Below are 23,525 nucleotides of genomic sequence, written 5' to 3'. Positions count from 1 at the left end.
CGCTGCGGCTGCGCGACCGGCATCTCCATCTTGCAGGCGCCGATGGCGTGGGGCAGGGGCCGGGTGAGCGCTGAGGGGCCGCTCAGCCCCTCGGGCAAGGCCGCGGGGGAGGCGGGGAGGGCTGGACTAGAACGCTGGAGACCCGCTCCTCTGTGACGCCACATCCGGTAGGAGCTGGGCGCCGCCCCGCTTCCAGTGCGACAGGGATGGTACTTGCGGAGGCCGAGCCCCGCGCACCCTCAGAGCGGGTGCACCGCATGCTCCAGGGGGGCGTTTGGAGTCGGGGCCTCAGCCCCTAGCAGGGGCATCGCTGTCTCCCCCTTGTCACCTCTGACACGCGTGTCCCCGCTGGTGTGTGGCCGTGCCTTCCCCGAGTGCGGCTTGCTGCCGTCGGACACGGCTTCTCTCTCGCCAGCTTTTCCGCTGGGCCCCTCTCCCACGCGTGTCGTGTGGTTCTCTGCCATTCTGCAGCGCGAAGCTCTCCCGGCGCTTAGCGCTGTTGTTCTTTATTTGCAGGCGAGCTGGCGACTGGCCGCAATTCAGAAGAGTTGCAGCCACGGCCGAGGAGCTCCGTCAGCGCAACCTTTTACCGCAGGCATGATGTGCGTTGTACCAATGAGTTGCCGGGGTAAGTGGCTCGCCTACACAAGGTTTTTATCTTGGTGGACCTTAGTAGTTACTCAGGCAGATGTTCTTAGGTTAGGTAGGTCTTAGGAAATTTGAAGGGACCGGGATAGCCAGTTTTCAGCCATCCAAAAATGACCCGTTCCAGTTTCCTTGGGTTTCAGCGGCAGGGAGCACCAATACATCGGTATAGTATATAAAGACACCTCTGAGCCTTTTCTGCATTGTCTCATGGCTATGCAGTAACTTGAAATCGGGCAAGCAATAAAGTACTGGTTCCCCTCCTCCCCCTTTTAAAAATGCAACACTAGAAAATTCAGAATTGAGATGGAACACTAAAAGCATCAACTTATAAGCATACAAAATTATAAACCCCTAACTGTTTGAACTGCTTTGCACTTTGTGTAGCTGTATGTCAAATGCTAAAACATAAGGTTTAATATTGAGGAACTGTAAGAATTCTGGTTACAGGAATAGTTTCTCTTTCATATGGATCATTACACAGACTGCCAGTGACAGGAAGAGAGCTGAAGATGGCTGGAAATGCTGATCATGTTTATTTATATCAGAATCAGATGGGCACGTTATTTGCAAAGGATGAAATCATAAATGGGTTCTGTAAGTCATCAGAAATGAGTGCCAGCAAAGGGGACCTTTAAACAACACCAGCTTGTGTTCTGGCATTTGCAGATAGATAAATAAATTGGTATGGAGTTGAGAGTTTTTTGAAAAATGTTATAGCAACTATATTCTGTGTTCTTCCATCATAAAGCCTTGGTTACTGTGCATCCACTGGGCTCAGATGGAGCCTTGAAGAACCTCTGCAAATGACTTAAAGAAGCTTCAGCCAGCCCTACAATGTGACATTATATTAAGGTCCAGTATCTGGAGTCCTTCAGTTATTAGAAGTGAATGTTCTTTGGTCCATCATCAAGCTGGGGATTTCCTTTTTCCAGTGGGACAATGTCTTGTTTCTACCACTGCTATGATGAAATACATGGGACCTGTTTTAAATTTTTGTGTTGGTCGTCATTGGCCCAAGGCTGAATGCAACCTGACCTAGTCCTTAAATATGCTTTGGGGTAGAGAAAATGCTTCTCTCAGCAGGCTTAAGGTGTTTTTAATGCAGTTTTCTGAAGCTTTTTTCGAGATCAGAATGGTGGTATACATTTCTGGTGTACAGGTACTGGGTAGAACCAAAGATGTATTATAATGTAACCAAGAAATCTGTTAGTTCATTTGTTTGATGGTTATTATATCCATCTAACACTGTCCCAGTCATATCCACATCTGTGTACTTTACCTTTGTATCTCTTAAAAATCCATAGATCCCAAGCAACAGAGTGTGTTTCTTTTGTTTAGAAAAACATGTGAAAGTCTCCTCCAGGAACGTGGCACCATACTTCCTTTCAAGCTAATTTTGAGTCTTGATTTGATCATGTCTTTAAATTGCTTTCAGGTGAGTGGTATTGGCAGTATGGCAAAGGCAGGGCATGTGTGTGCTGTAGTCTTGCTTAAATGTACAAAGAGAGGTAGTTAATCATGTTAGGCAAGTCAATTAGAAGGCAGAGTATATTTGCACCTTAAAGACTAAATCAGAAAGGTATAGCATAAGCTTTTGTGAGCCTGAGCTCACTTCTTCAGATGCTGTATTCAATCCTGGTTTCCATTTCTTTCAAATAAGATCTTGAATTTCCACTGGCACGTTTGAAGTTATTTAAAAACATTATGGGTCATTTTTTAAATGGATACTTTGCCCTTACCATGATCACTCATCAGTAAAAATATACCAGGTTTAATCTCTCTAATCCATTTGGAAAGCAGTGGAGGTATAAACTATATCATCCTTATAAAGCAATTCCATGTGTAGTCTTTTATATGATTGAAAAATATTACTGAAATAATCAGATCTTTCATTCATTGTCAGCCTAATGACATTTAATAAGTAATTGCATTGGTGATATCTTTGCTTTAAATTTATACAGTACTGTTCACTTAAGGTCTTGAACTGCCAGAAAATATACTGTTTGTTATCTCAGCATATCAAAATTATTAGATAACCTTTTGGGTGGTTATGCTAATAAATTTGGATTTAACGTATGTGATGGTAAGAGGATTTTGTCTTCTGACTTCTCTTTCCTTCCACTTGCTTTCTCTTATCTACGTTGTAAATGTCACTACAGCAAAGAACGTATACCTCTATCCAAAAATGAGACTTTCAGGATTGTCCTTGAAGAAAGAAGGAAGATATGAAACTGAGGACATGCCAGATTGCAAGCACAATTTCTCAGAAGTTGTTAAGTCCTTGGCCCAAAGCATCCAGCAACTTTAAGGAGGCTCTGTGCATTTCATAATAGGTAGAAGACTGTGTTGTTTAATTTGAATGAACTATTAATAAAGAAGCATTGATAGTAATGACTACTTAAAAGAACATTTCAGTACATCTTTCTCCGATTGTAATTTTTTTTTATCGTCATGGGTTTGCATGGATGAGCACTGTGAGAGTAGCATGTACAAACTTAATGATGCAGGAAAAACATACTGTATCTACTGCTTCAGAAGTCTTCAGTTAGCTTGTGAGGTTCTGGTATTTGCTGTCTAATTATCAGCTTTTAAAATTGCATTAATGTCTGGAGGCAAAAATATCTAATGTGTAGGAAAACTCACATAGCTTGACTCTGCTCGAGCAGAATTCCAGTTTATTTGAAGGAAGTCTAGACCAAAAAGGGGTTCAAGGTTGGAACTGTACTCTTTCTTGGTCATTCTAGCTCAGATTTACAGAACTGATTAGCAATCTGTGGGCATGATTTTCAGAAAGTAATGAATTGTCTGTCCTCTGAAAAATCAGTCCCCCTTTTTAGGTGTCTTTAATTGGGCATCCAGAAATAGCTGGTTACTGCTGAATTTCTTGGGTTGTTTTGGGCTGGGTGATGATGATTATCAATGTGGAGGCTAAATTCTAAATACAATTTTTCTATTTGTAGTTACTGATAAGAGATCAAACAGTTTTCTTCCATAGGATAATGACCATAAAGCCAGTTTTTGACACTTTGTGTAAGGGGTTGCCTCCAAACTGAAGAGAATTGCTAAATTTCATAACTGATAGTATTACACCTAAATTGAATAATAATGGACTCTTTTGGGATGTTGGATGCATTTTTTCCCCTTTCCTTCTTGTCACAAAGTTCAGTCATTCCTTTTCTCAAATGTAGCATACTGGGCACATCTACACAAGACACTTCCTGCAGATCTGCCTAATTAGCTCCACGGTAAAGTCTCGGGGTCTACATATGTTTCTTACATTAGGCCGCAAGAAACTAATTAACTCTGCTGTAGGTTAGTACTTGTAAACAAGTACTAATCCTTGGCAGCGTTCTTTAGTGCACAGCATTGCATGTGTAGATGCTGGGAAGACTGGCTGTGGCATAAGGGTGCTTCAGTGTGGGGGATGCCTGCTTACTGGCACCACACTGAAGCACCCGTGTGCTCCAGCCACCCTCTCTGCAGAACATTGATCCAGGGCTGCTGCAACCTGGCTTAATGTGCTGTGTCCCCAGGTGCATGTGTATATGTGGTGCCCGGGAGCAGTAAACTCTGGTGAGAGATGTGCTGGAGCTTATTGTGTTCCATTAATTTCACATGTAAATGCACCCACTGTCTCATATACCTAAAGGCCTGGTGGATGCCAGAGAGGGTAATGAACAAGGTTTATATTACTTTAGGTGTACCCAATTTCAGTGCTCTCCCTCTAAAGCATCTACTCTTGCCACTGTTGGAGACAGGGAAACTGGGCTATGTGGACTGTTAGTCTGATCCAGTGTGGTACTTGTTATCTTCTTGTGTTCTTCACAGGGGAAGACTAATGCAGAAAAAATCAGCTGAAATCTCTGTAATATTGAGTTACAATGACATCAGTGCCTGTTGGCTATGGAAACCATGGCAGCATGTTACATGGATGGGAAAGACATGAGTGGACAATGTGGCCCAACTTCTGCAGATTCCACGTCTTCTGCATGATGCTGGCAGTATTAGCTGTCGTGGTGCTGATTCACAACGTTCATCAGTTAGAGGTAAGTCAATGAGAGAAAAGGTGCTTATGCTTGTGGCTTGCATTAGTTCATGTACAGTTACTGTTTCGTGCTGTGGGTGCACATACTCTTCAGTAATTCTGTTCTATGTGTAGTCTGCACAGAAGTGACAAGCTCTGCTTGCAGATGGCTAGCCTGTAACTTTAAATAACTGATGTCACTTAATTCAATATACAGCTCTAACTGAACTACTTGTATGCGTCACTAAGGCATGCAAGGCAGAGATGGCGGTTTCTCTGTCAGCTCTTCTTGATATTTTTTTTTTTTTTTTTTTTTTTATCTTATCACTGCCACAGAGCTCTGTATTGTCATTGCTTCTGTTTTGACTGTTTGTGTGGTATATTTTTCTCACAGATCTGCTTCTTGTTCCTCATGCATCATATGATTTCAAATCAAATTCTTTGGATTTCCAAGGGTGTAGGATTTCCAAAGCGCTTTTGTTAATTCAGTGTCATCCATCTGTTTTGTGGGTCGTGTCCAAAAAGGTGCTAAAATCACACGGTTGGTGTATGTCTGGGTTTGCTTTGTTTTCAAAATGCAGTTCCTAAAGGAAAGAGGAGTAGGATGGGGGCTTGGTCCACTTTGCAATTCGCATCTTGTCTTCACTTATCCTGAGAGGTTTCATAGTATTTGTCAGCTACATCCAGGAGTTCAGTCCATCTTCTGTCCTCCGTTGGTCTATAGGCAGCTATCAAGGTACACTAATTGTAGTAAGTTGATCTGCTACCACATGGGTGTGCATTGCAGATGCTAGGTACAGGTAGTTCTTGGACTTAGGACGCAGTTGGTTCCTGAAAACCATGTTTTAAGTCAAAACATAACTCAGAACCCATTTCCCCATAGGAAACAATGTTATAAATGGAGGATTGGTTCCTGAAACAAGGCCTGATACCCTATTTTCACCAAAAATAACCCAGACTTTTGTACTCGATCAATTATAGCTGAGTAATATAGCTACATTAATGTATTTATATTGTAAATAGCAATCACATTGATTTGGAAGGACTTCTTTGAGGTGACTGCTGGACTTTTTGAAGGGTTTTCGGCTGGAGTCTTCTCAGGAGTCTTGGCTGCAGGTTTTTCTGGAGTCTTGTCTGCTTTCTTAAAGAAAGTGTCCAAGGAAGTTTGGACAGATGTTCTCCAGGGAGATGGGCGATGCAGCGAACTTGTTCGCTGGCATGGCGTTGCATTGGATCAAGCATCATACAGTCAAAACTGAGGTCATAAAGTTGAAACAGGGTATCAATTTATAAACATTGTAAGTGTGAAACATTGTAACTCAAAACATTGTAAATCAAGAACTGCCTCTATTAATATTTCACTAAATGAAACTGAAGTTCCAAAGAAAGATGATCTTTTGTTAGCTTGATTTATAATTAGAAATACTTTAGTGTGCATCCTGCCATAGTAAAAATGTAGCATCCTTCAGGTAACATTAACTGAACAGCATCCTGTAACTATTGAATTTTTATTTTGCTTTTATTTTAGCGGGTATATGTTTGTTTGGTTCTGTATCAGGAAATCTGGTGTGTCATGCACATTTTCCTTCCCTGCCTTCTCCCTCCTCCCACAAATCCCTAAATGTTGGAGTATTTTTTATTATGTCTGTGAAAATCAAACAAACAGTAGTAAAATATTTTTACAAATACGTTAACTTTGCAAGTGAAAATACATGAATCAAGATTGTCTTTTAGCAAAGATGTTTTTAAATTCTCAAGCTTCTCAGATTTTTGTCTCCCATTATTCTATGTTGTTCAGAACCAGAGCTAGTCTTCACTAGGTGGGCACCCTCTTTACAGATATTTTGACGCCTGTATTTGCAAATTGAGAACAAGCTTTTCCTCTTGAACTCATATAGATACCATTGTGCTATATTACGGTTCACTGCATTTAGCATGCAGTGGTATACTTACCAAGGGTTCCTACAGGTTGACACAACTTTGGGTGATTTGTATTAAAGGCAGATCTAATGCTTGTTTGGGAAATAAGCTAATAGATACTACCTTTAATTTAGGGATCCCTAAATTAGTTTTTGAATGTACCTTTTGGAACACTGTATGAGACTGAGTAGGACATAAAAGATATCACTTTCTCCATCTCCCCCCTTCCCCTTATGCTATTATGTACCAAATGAGAAGCTGGCATCATCACTGACTTTACCCCTACTTTTCCCAAGATAGATTTCATGCCTGTCTCAGTCAGCCTCCAGACCGTGTTGTTCAGGGTAGTGTTGAGGTATCTGAATTAGCTATCAGCAAGCCAGCAGAGTTCCATGCAGGCTAATCGCACTGTTTCTAAACTAAGTTTCAAGTTGCTGAGGCTGTGATGATCCTTGTGGTCCCTGAGTTAGTCTGTTTATAGCAAGTGCAGGTACCTTTTACCATACTGTACTGCAAACATGTCCTAACACTGACTACATTGTGGTGTTTATTCTTGGGTACTGATGCTAACTCTTTTTCTTCCTTCTTGCTGTGTCTTAATTTTTGTTTGCGGTAGGGTATTGGAGGAACAGTACTTGTATTTATTTCTTGCAACTCATTCTATTTTTCGTTGGTTGTTGTATAAATATGTGCACTGTATGTAGCTTGACAGATCCCTTGTAAACAAATGGAAGTTGAGGGTTATGCTGTTTTATATAACCACAAACGTATCCAGTGCTCACAAACCCAGCCAAAAATGTGTTGCTGTTTAAATCTTTAGAATACCACAATCAATATCTAGCAGTTCTGACTCCTTTTTCTTGTCCTTCACTTCTCTAAATGCATCTGCTGAAGCATTTTTTTTTTCCGTAGGTATAGCTTCCCAGTCAGTTTATTTTGATGCTCTTCAGAATAATTGTAATTGGAACATAATTGCAGTTCAAAAGCAGCCTCCATTGTGTTTGGTTGCTATTTAAAATACATAGGCAGATGAAGGCAACTTCCTGTTTTCTTGAATACCCTAGTGATAAAAAGCACCAGTTTTCTTTAGCTGGCTGTTTAGCTTTGATTGATTGAATTATCTAGCTGCCCATTTTGCTTTTTGAGGAGCTGCCTGCTGCCTTGCTGTTTAAGGCATAGTTGCTCCCATCTTGAGCACCGCATTATAGCAATGGATCAAGGTGCAGTTCTTGTGGATAGGACAGCATAAAAGGAAATGCTTAGTAGTCTGCAGAGTACCAGGTTGCTATCTGAGACTTGCAATGCTTACATAAGCATTTGTATGCATGCTATAGCAAATTGTACTTGGAACAAGAGACGCTTCAGGTTGCTTTTGAAAACATCCTTTGGTACATGACTTTTTGCAGAAATCCTGTTTCTTATGTAAAGAAATCACAGATTCACTGAAGTTTAGGGCTGGAAGGGACCTCGTGAGATCATTGAGTCCAGCTCAATGTTGGCAGCTATGGTGAATTTTGAGGTGGCTGTAACCCACCCCATAGCCCCACCCCCTCCCAGTGCTATTGCCACCCAGCCCCCACTTCCAGGAAGACTCCATAGCCCACAGTGGGCAACCTGCCCTGGACCTGCACACAAATCCAGGGGGGCACATGCCCCCCCTGCCTCCCCTGGGGGTATGCATAGTGGTGGGGAGCTACCCCCCACCCCTCTGTGGCCCCTAGATGAGCTGCTTGTGGCTCCATTCCACACCCTGCCCCAGCCCCACTCCCTCCCTCACCATGAGGGCCTCAATTTCCCCCTGCCCCTTCTCTCCCCAACAGCTCGCCCCGTCCCATAGACTTGTCAGCTGGACACTGCTCTCCAAGGTGCTGGGCTACATTCTTGGCCACACGCATGCTGCAGCTGTGCAAATGCACATGGCATTTATAGGTGACGTTATCAGCTACACCAGCCAAAAAAAAAGTCAATTGCCGAGAGTGTCAATTTTCTGTTTATCGTTGCTAATCTGATATGCACCGATATATCAGTGTACCTCTAGTCTTTGACATTTAGGATAAGTAAGCACCTGAAGTGACCTGTCCCTGTCTAACCAGAGAACAAATAAGCATAAAATAGAATATGAGATGCAAATAAGATGACTGACCTTTTGGTGTCTGATGTACACAGTTCTGTATACTGTGTTCAGCCGATACGGCTGGTTAATAATTGGCCATTGGTATCAGCCAAATAATCTTTCTTCTCTGTTTAATGGGAATGCAGTACTTTTAGGGCAGGACCTAGGGTTCTAATCTCTCCACATTTACTCAAAATTGATGTCTGTCATCTGGATCATTTCCAGTGCTGCTGCAGCTATATCGCTATTACAGTGATATATGCTGGTTTGCAGCCACTGGCTGCTGCAGATGTGATAAGTCATGCTAAGAATTATAGCTGAATCAGGGTAGTGGGCACTAGAGGAGCACTGAAGGTCCATCTCTTCCAAAGCATTTGGCATTTAGTAGGTTCTTTTCTGTTTATCAGCCTTTTTTTTCCCACTAAGGGTAAGCTTTCAATACAGGTTACCCACTTTTACTTCAGACTCCTCAGTTTTCCTTACACGCAGCCCATATGCTTGGGCTTGTGTGTATGGTGACCCTGGTCTATTCTGCCTGTCTGAGAGTATGAATTAGAGCCCGCTATTTGCATTAAGTCAGTCTCTGATCTACCAGCTTGGCAGTGATCATACAGCTGAAGTCTCTGCATCTGAGTTGTTGGGCTTTCCATACTTCCTCAAAATGCTCCATTCTTGGGTATGGAGCTCCACAGTTCCGTGGGTCTGTATTTTTTCCAGTCTTGCTATCTGCTTACTTGCTGTTTGTACTTTCCATGCACTTGAAATAACTTGTTGGCTGATACAGAAAAACAGCATGGGCTGATGAGTGTGATACTTGGGAGAGCCTGGGATTTCAGGGGATATACCCAAAATAGGCACTAGTATGGAAACCTCTGAAACAAGCAGGCAGTGGCAGTGATCAGTCAGAAATCTGTCCAGTGCAAAGAGTGCATTAATATCTAGAGAGTGCTTGCCTGAAGGAAAAGGAAGAAAAACAACTCACCGTCTGCCTGCCTTATTGCAAGGAGTTTGAGTGGATTCCTGCCAGTCCCCTAGTGCAGTCCATGGTGCTGCATGAAAGGTTTCTGTGTAGGGGGTGATAGCATTTTTAGATTAGGGCTGGAAGCAGGCACTAGAGAAATATGAAAGACATGGGTGCAGAAAGAGACCCCAGTCTAGGCCACAGTGCTGGAGCAGCACCAGAGCAGGCCATATAGTCTCATTGGATTAGGATAGTGGGAAGCCAACCTTTCTGCTAGGCGTATGACAAAGTAAGCACTGCACCCTCCCTGAATGCCGTTCTAGTCCCCTTCCCTTGCTTAATCTGCCGCTCTGCTTTCTGCTCCCTCCCCAGTCTGTCATATGCCACACAAACAGGTTGCTCATGCCACTTGTAGCACATGTGCTGCAGGTTGGCTACCCTTGGATTAGGGGATGTTTTAGGGCTATATTCTGAGTAGGGTTATCTGTATATGGATGGACCTGGGAAACAGCCTGGAGAAAACTAGCAGGTGCTCTCTCTCCCAGTCAAGCATAAACATCCTTTAACACCTTTCCTGCCCTGAAATAACATTGATAGTATGCTTGTAATGGATTCCTCATCCAGTTGTCCTAACTGCTCAATTTTGTACTCCTAATTAAATCTGACATTGATACAGTAGGTCCTTGTAAATAAAAACATAGTTAAGTAGACATGAATACTAAGATGCATCCTTGCCATGAAGAGAGATTCTATGCTCTTTTCATGCTTTGGCAAGACCCTTCGTCTTTGGACTGAAATAGGGACACGTTCCTATATTGCTGTCATTGGCAGTCCCTCTATTCAAGGATGATGCATCTCTACTACAGCTTATTTATGGATCTTGAGATGAGTTAAGAGTCCAATCCTTGACCCACAGATCTGTCTATAGAAGTTGCAGGACTTTTTGCAGTGGAGTGTAGGCTGTACTTCTTTCTTGTCCTTTTCCTTCCTCCTCTCTCTCTCTCTGTCTCCTTTGCTTCAAGGGCAAGACACTTTCCCTCAAAATGGGCTGCCTCTTGGTTGAGGTTGCAGTGCCACTGGAGTCAGTTGACTGCCAGCTTCTCCCAGCTCTTGATGCCAGCATCCATTTTCTAAAGGTATGCCTTCTATGCGTCTTCATAGCATTTCCTCTGGCCACCATGAGATCTCAGGCCATTACTAAGCTGGGAGTAGAACACTTGCTTTGGGAGTCCAGTCAGGCATCCACAGCGTCTGGTTCGGCATAGTTGGTGCTTGAGGATCAGCCGTTCATTGCTGGTAACTATTTCAGCAAGGATGCTGATGTTTGTGTGATGATCTTCCTATTTGATGTGGAGGATTTTCCAGAGGCATCATTGGTGATACCTCTCCAGGCTCTTGAGATGATGACATTAGGTCACCTACATTTCACATCTGTAGAGGAGGGTGGGGATGATGACTGCATTGCAGATCTTGGTGTCTTTCCAGAGATCACAATGAATAAATTAATAAAGACATGCTGAAACAATTTCCCAAATGAGGTACTTGTACACTGGAGCCTGCATTGGATCTCCTCATCAATGTTCACTCTCTGAGAGAGGTGGCTATCGAGGTAGGGAAGTGTTCAACTACCTCCAAGGTCTTTCCCTCAATGGTAATTTGGGGACAAGTGGTCACATTCAGGGAGGCCCAGACTTCAGTAGGCTTCTCCTAAAACATCCAGCACAGTCTGAAGTTTTCCTTTAGTGTGTACAAGGATGGCACCGTCATCAGTGCATTGAAGGTCAAGGATGGTTGTTTTGAGTACTTTGGTCATGGAACAAAAATGATCCAGATTGAATGCCAAATGGATAGAGGGCTCTTCCATGTCAATTCAGAGAAGAAGGTGGTCCTTAATGAGAACCAGGATGACTCTCAAAAAATGGAGAATAGAGTTAGAGTGATAATACATCCTTGCTTGACCCTAGTTTGGATGATGAAAAGATCTGTCTCTGATGTGCTACATAGAACTGTTTCAGTCTTCTGGTCACAGAGAAGCCTCGTGACCTTGATGTACTTCTCAGAACATCCAAATCTCTGGCCAGTACCTTCCACAAGGCTTCTATGATTGATAGAATCAAAAGTCTCAGTAACATCAGTGAAGGCCATATACAGGTCCTAATGTTTCCAAAACTTTTCTTGGATGTGATGGGCAACAAAGATCATGTCATTTGTCCCACAGGATAATCTTAAACCACACTGAGATTCTGGCAAGACTTCCTCAGCAAGAGTTAAAAGAATGGTTCAGGAGGATGCAGGCAAGAATTTTTCCTGCTGTGGAAAGGAAGGCATTACCTCAATAGTTCCCACACAAACTTATCTCCTTTCTTGATGATAATCATGATGTTAGCATTCCTTAGGTCCCCAGGGATCTCTTCATTGTTCCAAATTCAGAGAATAAATTCATGGAGTCTCAGTACCAGTTTCTTGCCACCAGCCTTGTCGATTTCAGCAGGTATGCCATCCAGTCCAAAAGCCTTGTTATTCTGTTTCCTTGATGGCACGCCACACTTCTTCTAGGACAGGAGGGTTGGTGAGGGATCCCCTTTCAGGGTGCTGGGGGGATGGATTCAGTGGTGGTTTCTACCACAGTTGGCTCCTAGTTGCGGAGTACCTAAAAGTGCTCTTTCTATCTAGCTTGGATAGATTCATTGTCTTTGAGGTGTGTTGAGCCATCCTGTGATTGCAGAAAAGTAGGACCATGGGAAGTTGGGCCATAAATGGCTTCCATTGCCTGGAAAAAGCTTTGCATGTCATGTTTGTCAGCATAGAACTGGATCTCCTTGGCTTTATCTTGCCACCACTTATTTTTGAATTCCCAGATCCTCCTCTAAACTTTGACTTTGAGAAACCAATACACTTCCTTTTGCTACTGAGATGAGGTACTATCTTGCCAAGCAGAGTGAGATTCCAGTCATGGAGGGCTTGGATCTCAGCATTGCTCTCATCAAACCAGTCTCGGTGTCCAGGGGTGGTATAGCCAATGGATTTAACACAGGCTGTAGGGACGGTGATTTTAAACCCCTTCCAGAGTTCCTCAATGTTGCCTTCATCTATGGACAGGGGCAGAGAGCTTTTTATGGAGACACTGTTGGGGATCCTTGTAGACCTTTGGGTCTTGAAGAGATTAGGTGTTGAGAGTCTTCTGCATTGCTTTTCTCTGTTTTTTGGTGTTCTAGAGCAAGCCGGATGTTAATAATGGGTCTGACAAGATGGTGATCTGTCCAGCAGTCATCAGTTCTTCATATGGCACATTTCCTAAATTCACTCCCTTCAAGTGACATTGTAGGGAATGAATACGAGTGACTGGAAAAAGGAGACTCAGAGATGACCTGCTATGGGACCTGCTCAGTGACTTAGAGCTTGGGTCAGACCAGAACTTGGAGTCCCTGAAAGAAGGGGAAGGAGGAGCAGGTTGTCATTTCTTCTACAATTCACAAATTTTTCTTATATCTGAGGCTCTTCTGGTCATTTCTGTCGCAAGGAGCTTGCAGCTTAAATGAAAAGTATGAAGATTGAGGGTGTGCGGGCCAGGAGCGTTCCGAGGCTTTCAGGGGTGCGCGGCGGGCTGTGGCCAGCAGCCCTGGCACATGGGTCGGGGAATTCGGCACGGCGGACTAGAATTAGGCACGGACGCGTAGCGGTTGATTAAAGATTATTTTACTTACACCGTAGATGGTCGCGGTGCAGGCAGGAAAACTTCGCTTAAGTTGCAGTTACAAACATAAAGAAAACTTGCTCGAACAAGACCCGTAGAAAACTCGAGCCTCTTAAACCCGGAAAGAGCTCTGGATACCACGATGAGAGTCCAAAAGGTGACTCTCCACGAAAGCGCGCAGGGAAGGGTACGTCGAGGGATCAGGCGGCGACGGGGAGAGGCTAGAGGTTGATCAGGCCCCTGTATCCTTCTTAAGGCACACGCTGGGTTCGTTGGGCTCCACAGCGCTTAGAGTTCTTCACAAGATGTGAAGATCTCCTTCTCCTCCACGAGATGGTTGTGGAGTCCTCCTCCTCCAACTTGGGCGGAAACCACTCAAGCCTCTTATACGGCTAGCAAGCCAATCGCTAGCCACCATGTGGGAATAATTTAGAAACAGCCAATAGTGGGACACAAATTTGCATGCGGGTGGCGGGAACTCCTTTGCACCGGGGTTTTCTCTTTGCAACTGAGACTTGCACCGTGCAAAGAAAGCTCCTCGTGGCGGGAAATAATTCTGCAGTGCCAAAGCGCACACAAAATCATACCCTTTGAGTCATAACAGAGGGAATCTAATTTTATAAACATACACATCTTGATTTTGTTATTTGTATTGTAATTTATTAGTTAGGGTTAAGGGGGTTAACATTTGTCCTGGGCTACAGAAGTGAGACACGGTAGAGCATGTCTGGGTTGGTCAAAAATGAGCCTTCAAGAATGAAGCACCTTGAGGAAATATGAAAATCCCAATAACTGAGTAGCTAGAGAGTGTGGAACAAAAAGACCAGATATCTAGAGACTAACCCTTCCTACCCTCCCCCAAACTTTCATGAGTCCAGTATGGGTAAACAAAGAAACAAGATAGATTTGGGAACAACTTTGGTATGTTGGGCTAGGCACTTCTGCTATATGGGCTGTGGGGCTTTTGCCATGCTAAACAAAAGACTTTGGGAAAGGCTGCCTATGCCCCTGCAGTTGCATTCTGCTGCATTAGCTCCCTACAAAGGAAAGTCCCCAGCAAAAATCACAGTAATTTGGACTTCCTAAAGACAAATATGCTATAATCCAAGGACCCAGTCTTGCTGAAGGATCTTTGGGGTGCACTACCCCTAGGGATAGCTAAAGGAGGAACTGCAAAAAGTCCCGAGTCTTGAGCAAAACCTTGTAAATCTGTGACACAAAGGCAGAACTAAACACTGGGAAACCCAAAGGAAGGTTTTGTCTTAGCTAGTCCACTTTGGTGATGGGTACGTTGTGCGGGAGATTTTTGTTTTTGTTTTGTTTAAGCTATTTTGGTCGCTGGAAGTTGTTTCAGTGCTTTGTAAAACCTGGATGGTCCTAAAGTATCAACCTAGCATTAAAAATGGCAGCTTTGTCTTCCTGAGTGAGTTGATTGGAATATTCCCTATGTAATTATAACTACTGTCTGTTTAACTGCTTGTGTATTCTCTTCTGTGTGTGGTTTATTTAAGGAGAAAAATGGTTATTTTTACATTTATAACGCCTCAGATATCCCTGCAGTTGAAGCAACAAATGCTGTATAATAAAGACTGTGTGTGCCACAGTGAAAATGTGTACAGCTAGATATTTGCAAAAGCTGTCTCTGTTGCAACCGTCCAGTAAACCATAGGAACTGCATATGTTATGCGAGCAAAATCAGGAAAAGGATTTTGAAGCCTCTGTTGAAAAACTTCTGTCTATAAATAGAGCTCCTCTAAATTTGAGAGGAAGGGATAGTCTTATGTTCAAAGTATTTGAGATCAAGACAGAGCTAGAATTGCTTGTATTTTATTCCCTACTCTGCCAGAGACTTTCTGGGTGATCCTGTAGGATGCCCTTCATTTATGGTCCTACACTTGGACATGGTAATTAACTACTTCACAGGGGCATGCTGCTTAATTTGTTAATATTTGTGGACTCCTGTTGGAAGGTACTGGTCTGAAAAAATGTAAGCTTTACTATAATGGTAAGGGTTCTTGTCTCTGTTCTCTCCTGTCAATGTACAGAAGAGAACTGAATATGAAATGTGCACAGTTGGCCTCGATACTAAGCATGGTAAGGGCACCTACACATGTGCTCAATTCCTGCTCCGACAGGTAAGGCTCAAAGTCAATACAATGGTACTGTGAGATTGTCTCATTAAATCATTTCTAACATGTGACAAAATGGATGAGTTTGATTTGAGATCCTATAGCTTCTCTCCTACATTGCTGAAAAATACACTAAATTACTGAATCCACCAATAGAGGAGGCAAATAGAAAATGTAGGTCTGTTTTAATAAAAATACATCCCTATTTATATTTCTTTATTGAATACTATAGATTTTAGGTGCAATTTTTAATATATAGCAGTATCTTTTGTAAGGCTGTGAAACCTTGGTGATGTCAGATCTCAGTGAGGAATTAACGGTGATAACTACAGAGAATTAGCAGATTACACGAATGATGAGCTGTATGGATTTCTAGGGTTCTGTCATCTACAGAAAAAATTTCTCCATAACCACACTTGTTTTAACATGAGTTTTAATTGAGGCTAATATGTGGAGGATGGACTTGGTGAGGAGAAATCCTGAGGCTTGGGTCTGTATTATCAAAAATGCAGAAATTGGGAACCCACCATTATAGGAGGTGCAGTCGTATGTTGTGCCTGCCACCCTTCCAGGTTGGATTCCTCCTTTGCTCCTGCAGTTCATGGTAGCTGAGGGCCTGATCCTGCTGGAGTTGGACTGCCCAGCCTCTCTTCCTACAGGCAGCCAGTGGTGTCTGCTGTGTCCTGCCAGCTCTAGAGTCCAAGGGCCTGATCCTGACCATTGCCACCCTTTTCAAAATTCTAGATCTGCTGTTGGCCACTTACATCTGAATGTTTTAAAAACTGGCTTTGACAATAGTCTCTGAAATCCCAGCAACTTAAGAGTTCCCTCTGCTTGGGCAGATTCAACATTTAAACTTTGCTGACTTTTGAAAATCTCTTTCAGTTCTATAGGGACACTTTCTGGCTCCTCTCCTCTGTTAGATCAGACTAGTGACCTTTATGAAACCTACACCCTAATTTTCCAAATGGGAATAAATTTGACCTCTGGTTAAAATATATAAATTGCATAGATGTCCAAAATGTTGCCATAAAATCCTTTGGTTTAAATTGCATTTAAAAAATTGTCAGAGCAATGGAGAGGAGCCTTTATGTAAATAGTAGGTGGGCACCTTGTTTTTTAGAAATATGCTTGCATATTTTCAGGAAACTGGGATGTTTGGTCACTAGCTACGCTCCTCCCAACAAACCCAGGTTGTAGTTTTGATCTCCCAATCAGAACTTTTAATCACTTGTAACATTTAATGTTCTGGCTTCTTTCTCCCCAGCACTTGGATCACAGCACAGTCTCAGGGTTAAATTGGATCACAGAACCTGGTGATCGGCAGTCTTCATCTCGGACAACTAAAATTGCCAGCAAGACTTATTGTGGTTACGAGCATCAAATTTTGTCCAAAAGAGAACGAGCTGAAGAGGAATCCTTACTTGCTGCTATACAATGGCCAAAACCCCCTGAAGACAAAATCCCTTTTGTACGAAGTACTGATCCTGCCCACAGCGACTTCGTGATTTTAAATCATCACGCACGTTTCAAGGTGGGTGATCAGCTAGAGGTGTTAGTCCGTATGAAAGATTTTCAAGGCAAACCAAAGAAGTATGGTGGTGACTATCTACAGGCAAGAATCCACTCTCCTGTGCTGAAAGCTGGTGCAACAGGAAGGGTTGTAGATTACCAGAATGGTTTTTACAAAGTCTTTTTCATTTTGCTCTGGCCAGGGGAGGTCAAAGTGTCTGTGTCACTGGTCCACCCTAGCGAAGGGATCCAAGTCCTTCAACGCTTACGGGAAGAAAAGCCAGACAGAGTTTACTTTAAAAGTTTATTTAGATCTGGAAGGAATTCGGAAACAACTGTTTGCAATGTGTGTTTGCCCGGAGATCTTCCAGTATGCAACTTCACTGATCTCTACACTGGTGAACCATGGTTCTGTTACAAGCCCAGAAAACTTCCCTGTGCCAGCAGAATCAGCCATGCCAAGGGGGGATATCAAAAGGGCCTTCTGACAGCAGCGGAGAATCTCTTCTTCCAAAAGTAAGTATGTTAGTAAATAGGTAAGTTGGGATGTGGACACAAGACACATTCACACTGCCATAAATGTGGAGCAGACGCACAAAATGTAGCTTTACACAACTGTATGTACTCTTACACTGGGCAAGTTACAATAATGTGTGGATTATATATTCACATCTTTGGTCACCTGCTCAGTGCAAACAGGCTATTGCAGTTGCAGCAAGGAAAATTTAGGTTAGATATCAGGCAAAAACTTTCTCACTAGGAGGGTAGTAAAGCATTGGAATAGGCTACCCAGAGAGGTGGAATCTCCATCAAAACCCAGCTAGACAAAGCTTTGGCTGAGATGATCTAGTTGGGGATGGTCCTGCTTTGAGCAGGGGGTTGGACTAGATGACCTCCTAAGGTCCCTTCCCACCCTAATTTTCTATGATTCTATTACTGGCTTTCTGGCCACTGGGGTGAAGTGCTGTAATAGTGCCTACTACAGGCAGAGACCTCAGAAGAGCGGTCTTGTCTGTCCACTCCAGGTCACTATAGCGGTCTTGTCTGTCCACTCCAGGTACCTATGTAACATGTATTGCTGTATAAAACGATGTAAATGCATCGTGTGTCCACAGTTTGTATGTGGGTTTTCAGCCATGCTGCTCTGCCAGCAGGTTTCAGTCTTAAACAATTTGGAAATAGATTAGGTCAGCCTCTGTGCTCTGAGTTTATCATCTGAGACAAACTACACCAGCCTTTTTGGCAGGTGTGCCACAAATTAGCCCCATGCCCTCCCCAGGTGTCACTCTGATCCCCTTTCTCTCTAGAGCTACTGCTTTGCTTTCTGCTTTATTCCCTATGATCCCTGCCTAATTTGCTGTTTTGCTTTCTGCTTCTTGCCCTACCTGCTACCATGCTGCCCGTCCCCTCCTCAATTTGCTGTGTGCTACAGATAGAGGCTTGTGACACCTGTGCTGCAATTTAGCCACCTTTGGAGTAGAACATCATGTATTATGGTGGTGATGTTTTCTGATTATTTCTTGTTTTTGCAACTACACTAACCTCAGTGCTGAATGTATATTTTGGCAAACAATAATCTTTCATAAATGTTTGGCATAACATGGTCTATTTTTCATTGCCCTGGATGACCTTCAAATCCTAAATCTCACAGCAGTTCAATTATGAGGAAAAGAACTGGCAGTGCAAACTCTTCTTGAGTAACTAGTTTTCAAAGGGGAAGTGGTCCTTATCTATTACATAAGGTGCCAAAATAAATTAATTTCGAAATCTTTGTGTGTGTGTGTGTGTGTGTGTGTGTGTGTGTGGCTATGTGTTCTGGATTCCACTTTAATTCTGAGGTTTGGGGGTGGAAGACTGCTAGTATGCAGAATAGATGCCAGTGGGCCTCATTCTGTGTGGTACTAGTTTCCCTCCACTATATTGAATCAGTAGGTCTGTGCACTGCCATACCATTCAAAAAAGGTGCTGAAAGCAGGCATTTTGTAATAGTGCTTGTATGGGTAATGCATCTATGCAGGCCTCAAATGAAGGAAGCCTGAAAGATACTACTCTTTCTCATGTAGTTTCATTAGAATGCAGTGTGTGTTTATACCTGAGAACAAGAAATCAGTTCTCTTGGGTCTTATTCTTGAGTAATTTCTGTCTCTCAGATTACCTACCTGTAAAATTCTGGTATCCCTCCAGGTATTCACTGCCTTGTTCATTTCATGTGATCTAAACCAGTGGTTCTCAACCTTTTTTGTACCAGGACCCATTTGTAAACATCAGTGGCCATTTTTGATGAAGTTAGCCTCAGTCCAGACCTTTTGCCCCCTGTTTCTAGGCCTTAGCCCTCTCATGTGGGGCAGGGGGTAGAAATGGGAGTGGCAGGGGAAGCAAGCAACCCTTTGCAGACTGGAGCTCTGCCAGTCGGCAGGGGAAGACCCATGCTTTCTCACATTTTTCTCCTTTAAAGGAGAATCCATTTTTAAAGTTTGTTTGCAGCCCTTTCACATATCCCTGAGACCCGCTTTTTGGGCCACGATCCACAGGTTGAGAAACGCTAATCTAAACAACCCGCTTATTACCTCTTTTAGTGACATCCCCTCCTCCTGTCCCTTTCCCTTGTGTATGAAATTTTCTTTCTTCCATTTGAAGTAGGTCATGCCACTTTAAACCATTAAGCCTCTCAGGTACTGCCCTACTCTACCTTTCCTCTACTTGTAATACCTGAATGATGCTTGTAAACAGTACTTCCAAAAGAGAATTATGGCTTGTTTAAGTTTGTAAATTAATTTGAAATCTTCAGATGAAAGGGGTTATAGAAATGGTAAATAACTCTTGGGGAGGGTTGGTGGAGGGAGAGGGGAGGAGGAGAACCAGGGAAGGCAAGTCCTTTAAAAAAAATCACTTAGCCTTTAAATCTTGCTTTTTATCATTGGTACATAGGATAAATTCCCCAATATAGATTTTCAGAATAGATCAAAGGCTTCAAACCATGGGGGGGCAGGGAGGTGGGTGCTTTTTGGTGACTTCCAAATTTGGAGCACTAAATTTATAGGATTTGTATCACGTTGCTGAGCCAGTTAAATTCTCTAAGCACTAGACAGCTCCAAAGTCATTGCCATACACCTGCTGTTCCTCATGGCCTCCTTTTAAAACAATCCAGGAAGCATGCTCTTCTTTGAGGGATTGCATCACTTCTGCTTTTTATTAATTTGCAGATTTTGCTGGCATACAAAAATGTTCCTCAGAAAATCAGTATTTGATTGCTTTCTTATGCTTTTTGTGTATTTTTTATCCACTTTGATGCAAGGTGGTGCTCTGATTATAGATTATTCTGATAAGAGTACTGGAGGCCAACTTTTAGCATTGGAGATCATCCTTTCCAATCCAGTGGTGTGTGGGTCAGATATAACATATCCATGCTGTTGAATCCTACAGAATCTATATGGTAGCTTCCCTTACTCTGTCTTGTACAGATATCTGATTGCTAGAGCTGATGCATCTCACTGAGAATGCACCTGTAAAAATGAGTGTGAAAATTAAAATATGATGTCAAATTTTGGCTAATTAAGGTCACGATAGCACCCCCTGGGGGAGGAGGAATTAATACTGGAAAGAGCTCTTGAAGCTAAGGAACATTTTAGAAGTAAAACCAAAAAATCTTATTTTGTATTCAGTGTGTGCACAAATGAGTTACGAGAAACTGAGGCTAGAAACTAGCATGGTGTAGCAGTATTGTTACATTATATATCCTTTTTTTTTAATTATTCTTCAAGTGATGTGAATATCAAAATGCCAGTATTCTCCAGTGGCCCGGATTCAGTGACTGTAAAGCCCCTGAGATTTACAGGTAAAGTAAGCTTTCAAGTTTTTTGTTTTGTAATTCATGGTTAAATCAATTGAAAGAAAAAATAATCATGAGTTAAATATTAATATACAAGTAGCTTTTCTGTCACAGCTATTGTTATAAAACATATTTTCTTTAAAAGGTTGATGCATCGATTACCACTGTGTTGTGAGCACTTCTGTCACAAACTCTCTCTCAACAGTGTCACACAGCAGCCTTTGGGTACTGCTGTAGTATATGCACATTATAATAACTGCCTTCCTAAATTAGACTAGCAGAACCAGTTTCACACTTTTCCCCATCATTCCTCAGAATTTTATCTTGGAGGTTTCCTGAACATGTAGTTAATGGTTTACTATGTGTTTAAAAAAACAAAACAAAACAAAAAAAGGCACCAAAAGAACCCAACCCACCCACACCACAACAAACAAAACCAAACCACAGTGTATAGGGGTGGTGGTTCTGAACTAGGATCCCATTGCAATATGCACTGTACAAATGCAAAGCAAAAAGATAGTCCCTGCCCCAAGGAGCTTACAGTCTATTGTGTGTTCATGCTTACTTGTACACTCAATGCACATATACGTTTTATTCAGATGTTCCTCAATAAAAAGAAAAATGCAGAAAATGAAATTACATAAGAGACTTGCCTCTTAACTAGTGGCTTTTCAAAGTGTTGCTTGAGGCCCAAGGGGATGTTTAAGGGATAATCCCTGCCTTGAAGAGCTTAGCCTAAACAGAAGGACATATTGTGGCTTTTTTGCTCCTAGGTCCTGCTAACAGAGAGGCTGGGACATTAAGGCATGCTAAAGTAGGTTTATAGTCCGTACTAGAAAAATCTTCTTCGCTTAGAACAGTGAGACAGTGGAATAGGCTGCCTAGGGAAGCTGTGGAATCTGTTTTAGGACATTTTCAAGAAGAGGTTGGACAAGTATTTGTCAGGGATGATGTAGGAGTAACTATGCTTGGAGTGCTCTATAAAGGGCAAGAGTTGAAAACTTTGGACCTTCCCCCACTGCACGCTCGCGCTTGCTCTCTCTCTCTCATATATATTATAAGAGAGCTCAGCAGCCCTGAGCAGGCTGACATCAGAGAGTACCATACTCAGGAGACAGAAAATTAAGTAGAGCCCCACAATGAGCTTAGTTATGGTAGAGTATTAAAGCAGCTGGAATAAGTTTAGGGAATGGATATATAAAGGGGAGTTTTGACTCTCCAGGTCGAACAGGGGTAGGCAACGCCCAACACATGTGCCATTGCTTGGCACGCATGTCTCAGGCTGGATGGTGGGGGAGCCGCAAGGGTCCTGGTCCTTGCTGTGGCAGTGAAGCTCCGGCCCCTTCCCAACTGTCTGCCTCAAGCTGCATGTGCACCCTGCTGCCAGCTATGAGTCAGTCTCAGGCTCTGTGGACCCTCGTGAAGCTGCTTGCAGCCTCCCTGCTACCTGCTTCAGGCTCTGTGGTGAGCAGCAGAGGCCTGCCCAGAGTGCAGGCTGGCTGTGGCAGGCAGCCAAGAGGATGTGAATGGCTACATCATGGTCCACAGAACCCTGGTCTGGCTCGTTGTGGATGGCAGGTGCATGCGCGCCTAAGGGCAGACACTGGGGAAGGGGCCAGGGACTGCAGTGCTGGAATAAGGATCAAGCCCCTTGTGGCTCCTCTGCCATCCACCCCTGGCACGCCAACATCTTACAAGTCAAGGTTGTAGGTGTTTTTGGCACTTTGCCCAAAAATGTTGCTGACCACTGGGTTAGTGGAGTCATGTTTTTTATCCCCTGGTTGCAGAGAAGAATGGAGTGTTTTGGTTTAATTGCTTCTGGGCCTTGCTGGTTGCCACATGAGGCCAGGAAGGATTTTTTCCCCCCAACTAGTGCTACAGGTGAAGAGGTTATTTTTCCTGCTTTCCTCAGAAGTATTGGAGGTTGTCTGCAGCCAAAGCTGGGGATTTTGACTGGGATGTGCCAATCAATGCTTTTACTGGGACTAAAACCCAGAAATTCTTGGCTAGAGGGTCTTGCCCATCCACTTATGGTCAGACAAATCATCACATTTGGAATCAGGAAGGACATTTATCCCATGGTCAGATTGGTATGGACTTTTGAGGTTTTTGCCTTTTCTCTGTGGTAGGGAAATGGCCCTTTTCCTTGTATGTCTTGAGTACATTTTAACAGCACTTGTAGCTGTGGGACACTGATAAGTCCTCTTGGTGAGTTTGGGCAATATGCCTTGTTCTGTGACGGGGTTGATTGTGTAGTTTTAGGAAAAGGTTAGACAAGGAGTTGTATGGGTTGGTTTGGATAGGGATGATCCTGCCTCAAGTAGGGGGTTAGACTAGAGGTTCTTCCGTAAGTTCTTTCCAGCCCTACTTTTCTATAACTTTAGTTGGCCAACAGCATTTTTTCCTTCTAGTCTCTGAGACCTGCAGGTGACACTACTACGTTTTCCTTGATTTTGTCTTAAGAAGCTGATGAATGTTAGGCCACATACAGACGTTCAGTTTCTCCTGGGAGAAACGCTGCTTTCCCAGGAGAAGCCATGAGTGTACAGCTATTCAGGATTTTTCTCTTGGGGTAAAAATGGCTGCTCCAGAACAAAAATAATCACTCCCAAGAGAATTTCTCAAGGGAGAGTGAACATCTGCACACATTCTTTAATGACAGAAGCCATGGCACAGTCTTCCAGCATCCAAGGGT

At 43.0% G+C, this 23,525-nt stretch overlaps 1 protein-coding gene across 1 annotated transcript; it reads left to right on the top strand.

The window, feature by feature from the left end:
* Nucleotides 1-175: 175 nt before the first annotated feature.
* On the top strand, nucleotides 176-20,836 carry LOC102373006 (NXPE family member 3-like; the record flags this gene model as incomplete). Its single annotated transcript, XM_025214807.1, has 7 exons — nucleotides 176-628; nucleotides 1,397-1,500; nucleotides 1,953-2,083; nucleotides 2,808-2,981; nucleotides 4,477-4,694; nucleotides 16,757-17,517; nucleotides 20,763-20,836. Coding segments are annotated over exons 5-7 (1,000 nt in total), but the record flags the coding sequence as incomplete, so codon positions are not given.
* Nucleotides 20,837-23,525: the final 2,689 nt, after the last annotated feature.

Source organism: Alligator sinensis, unplaced genomic scaffold (genome assembly GCF_000455745.1).
Source record: "Alligator sinensis unplaced genomic scaffold, ASM45574v1 scaffold1286_1, whole genome shotgun sequence".
Taxonomy (NCBI): domain Eukaryota; kingdom Metazoa; phylum Chordata; order Crocodylia; family Alligatoridae; genus Alligator; species Alligator sinensis.
Note: the sequence above shows the minus strand (reverse complement) of the source record. Positions and strands in the feature narration are given on the sequence as shown.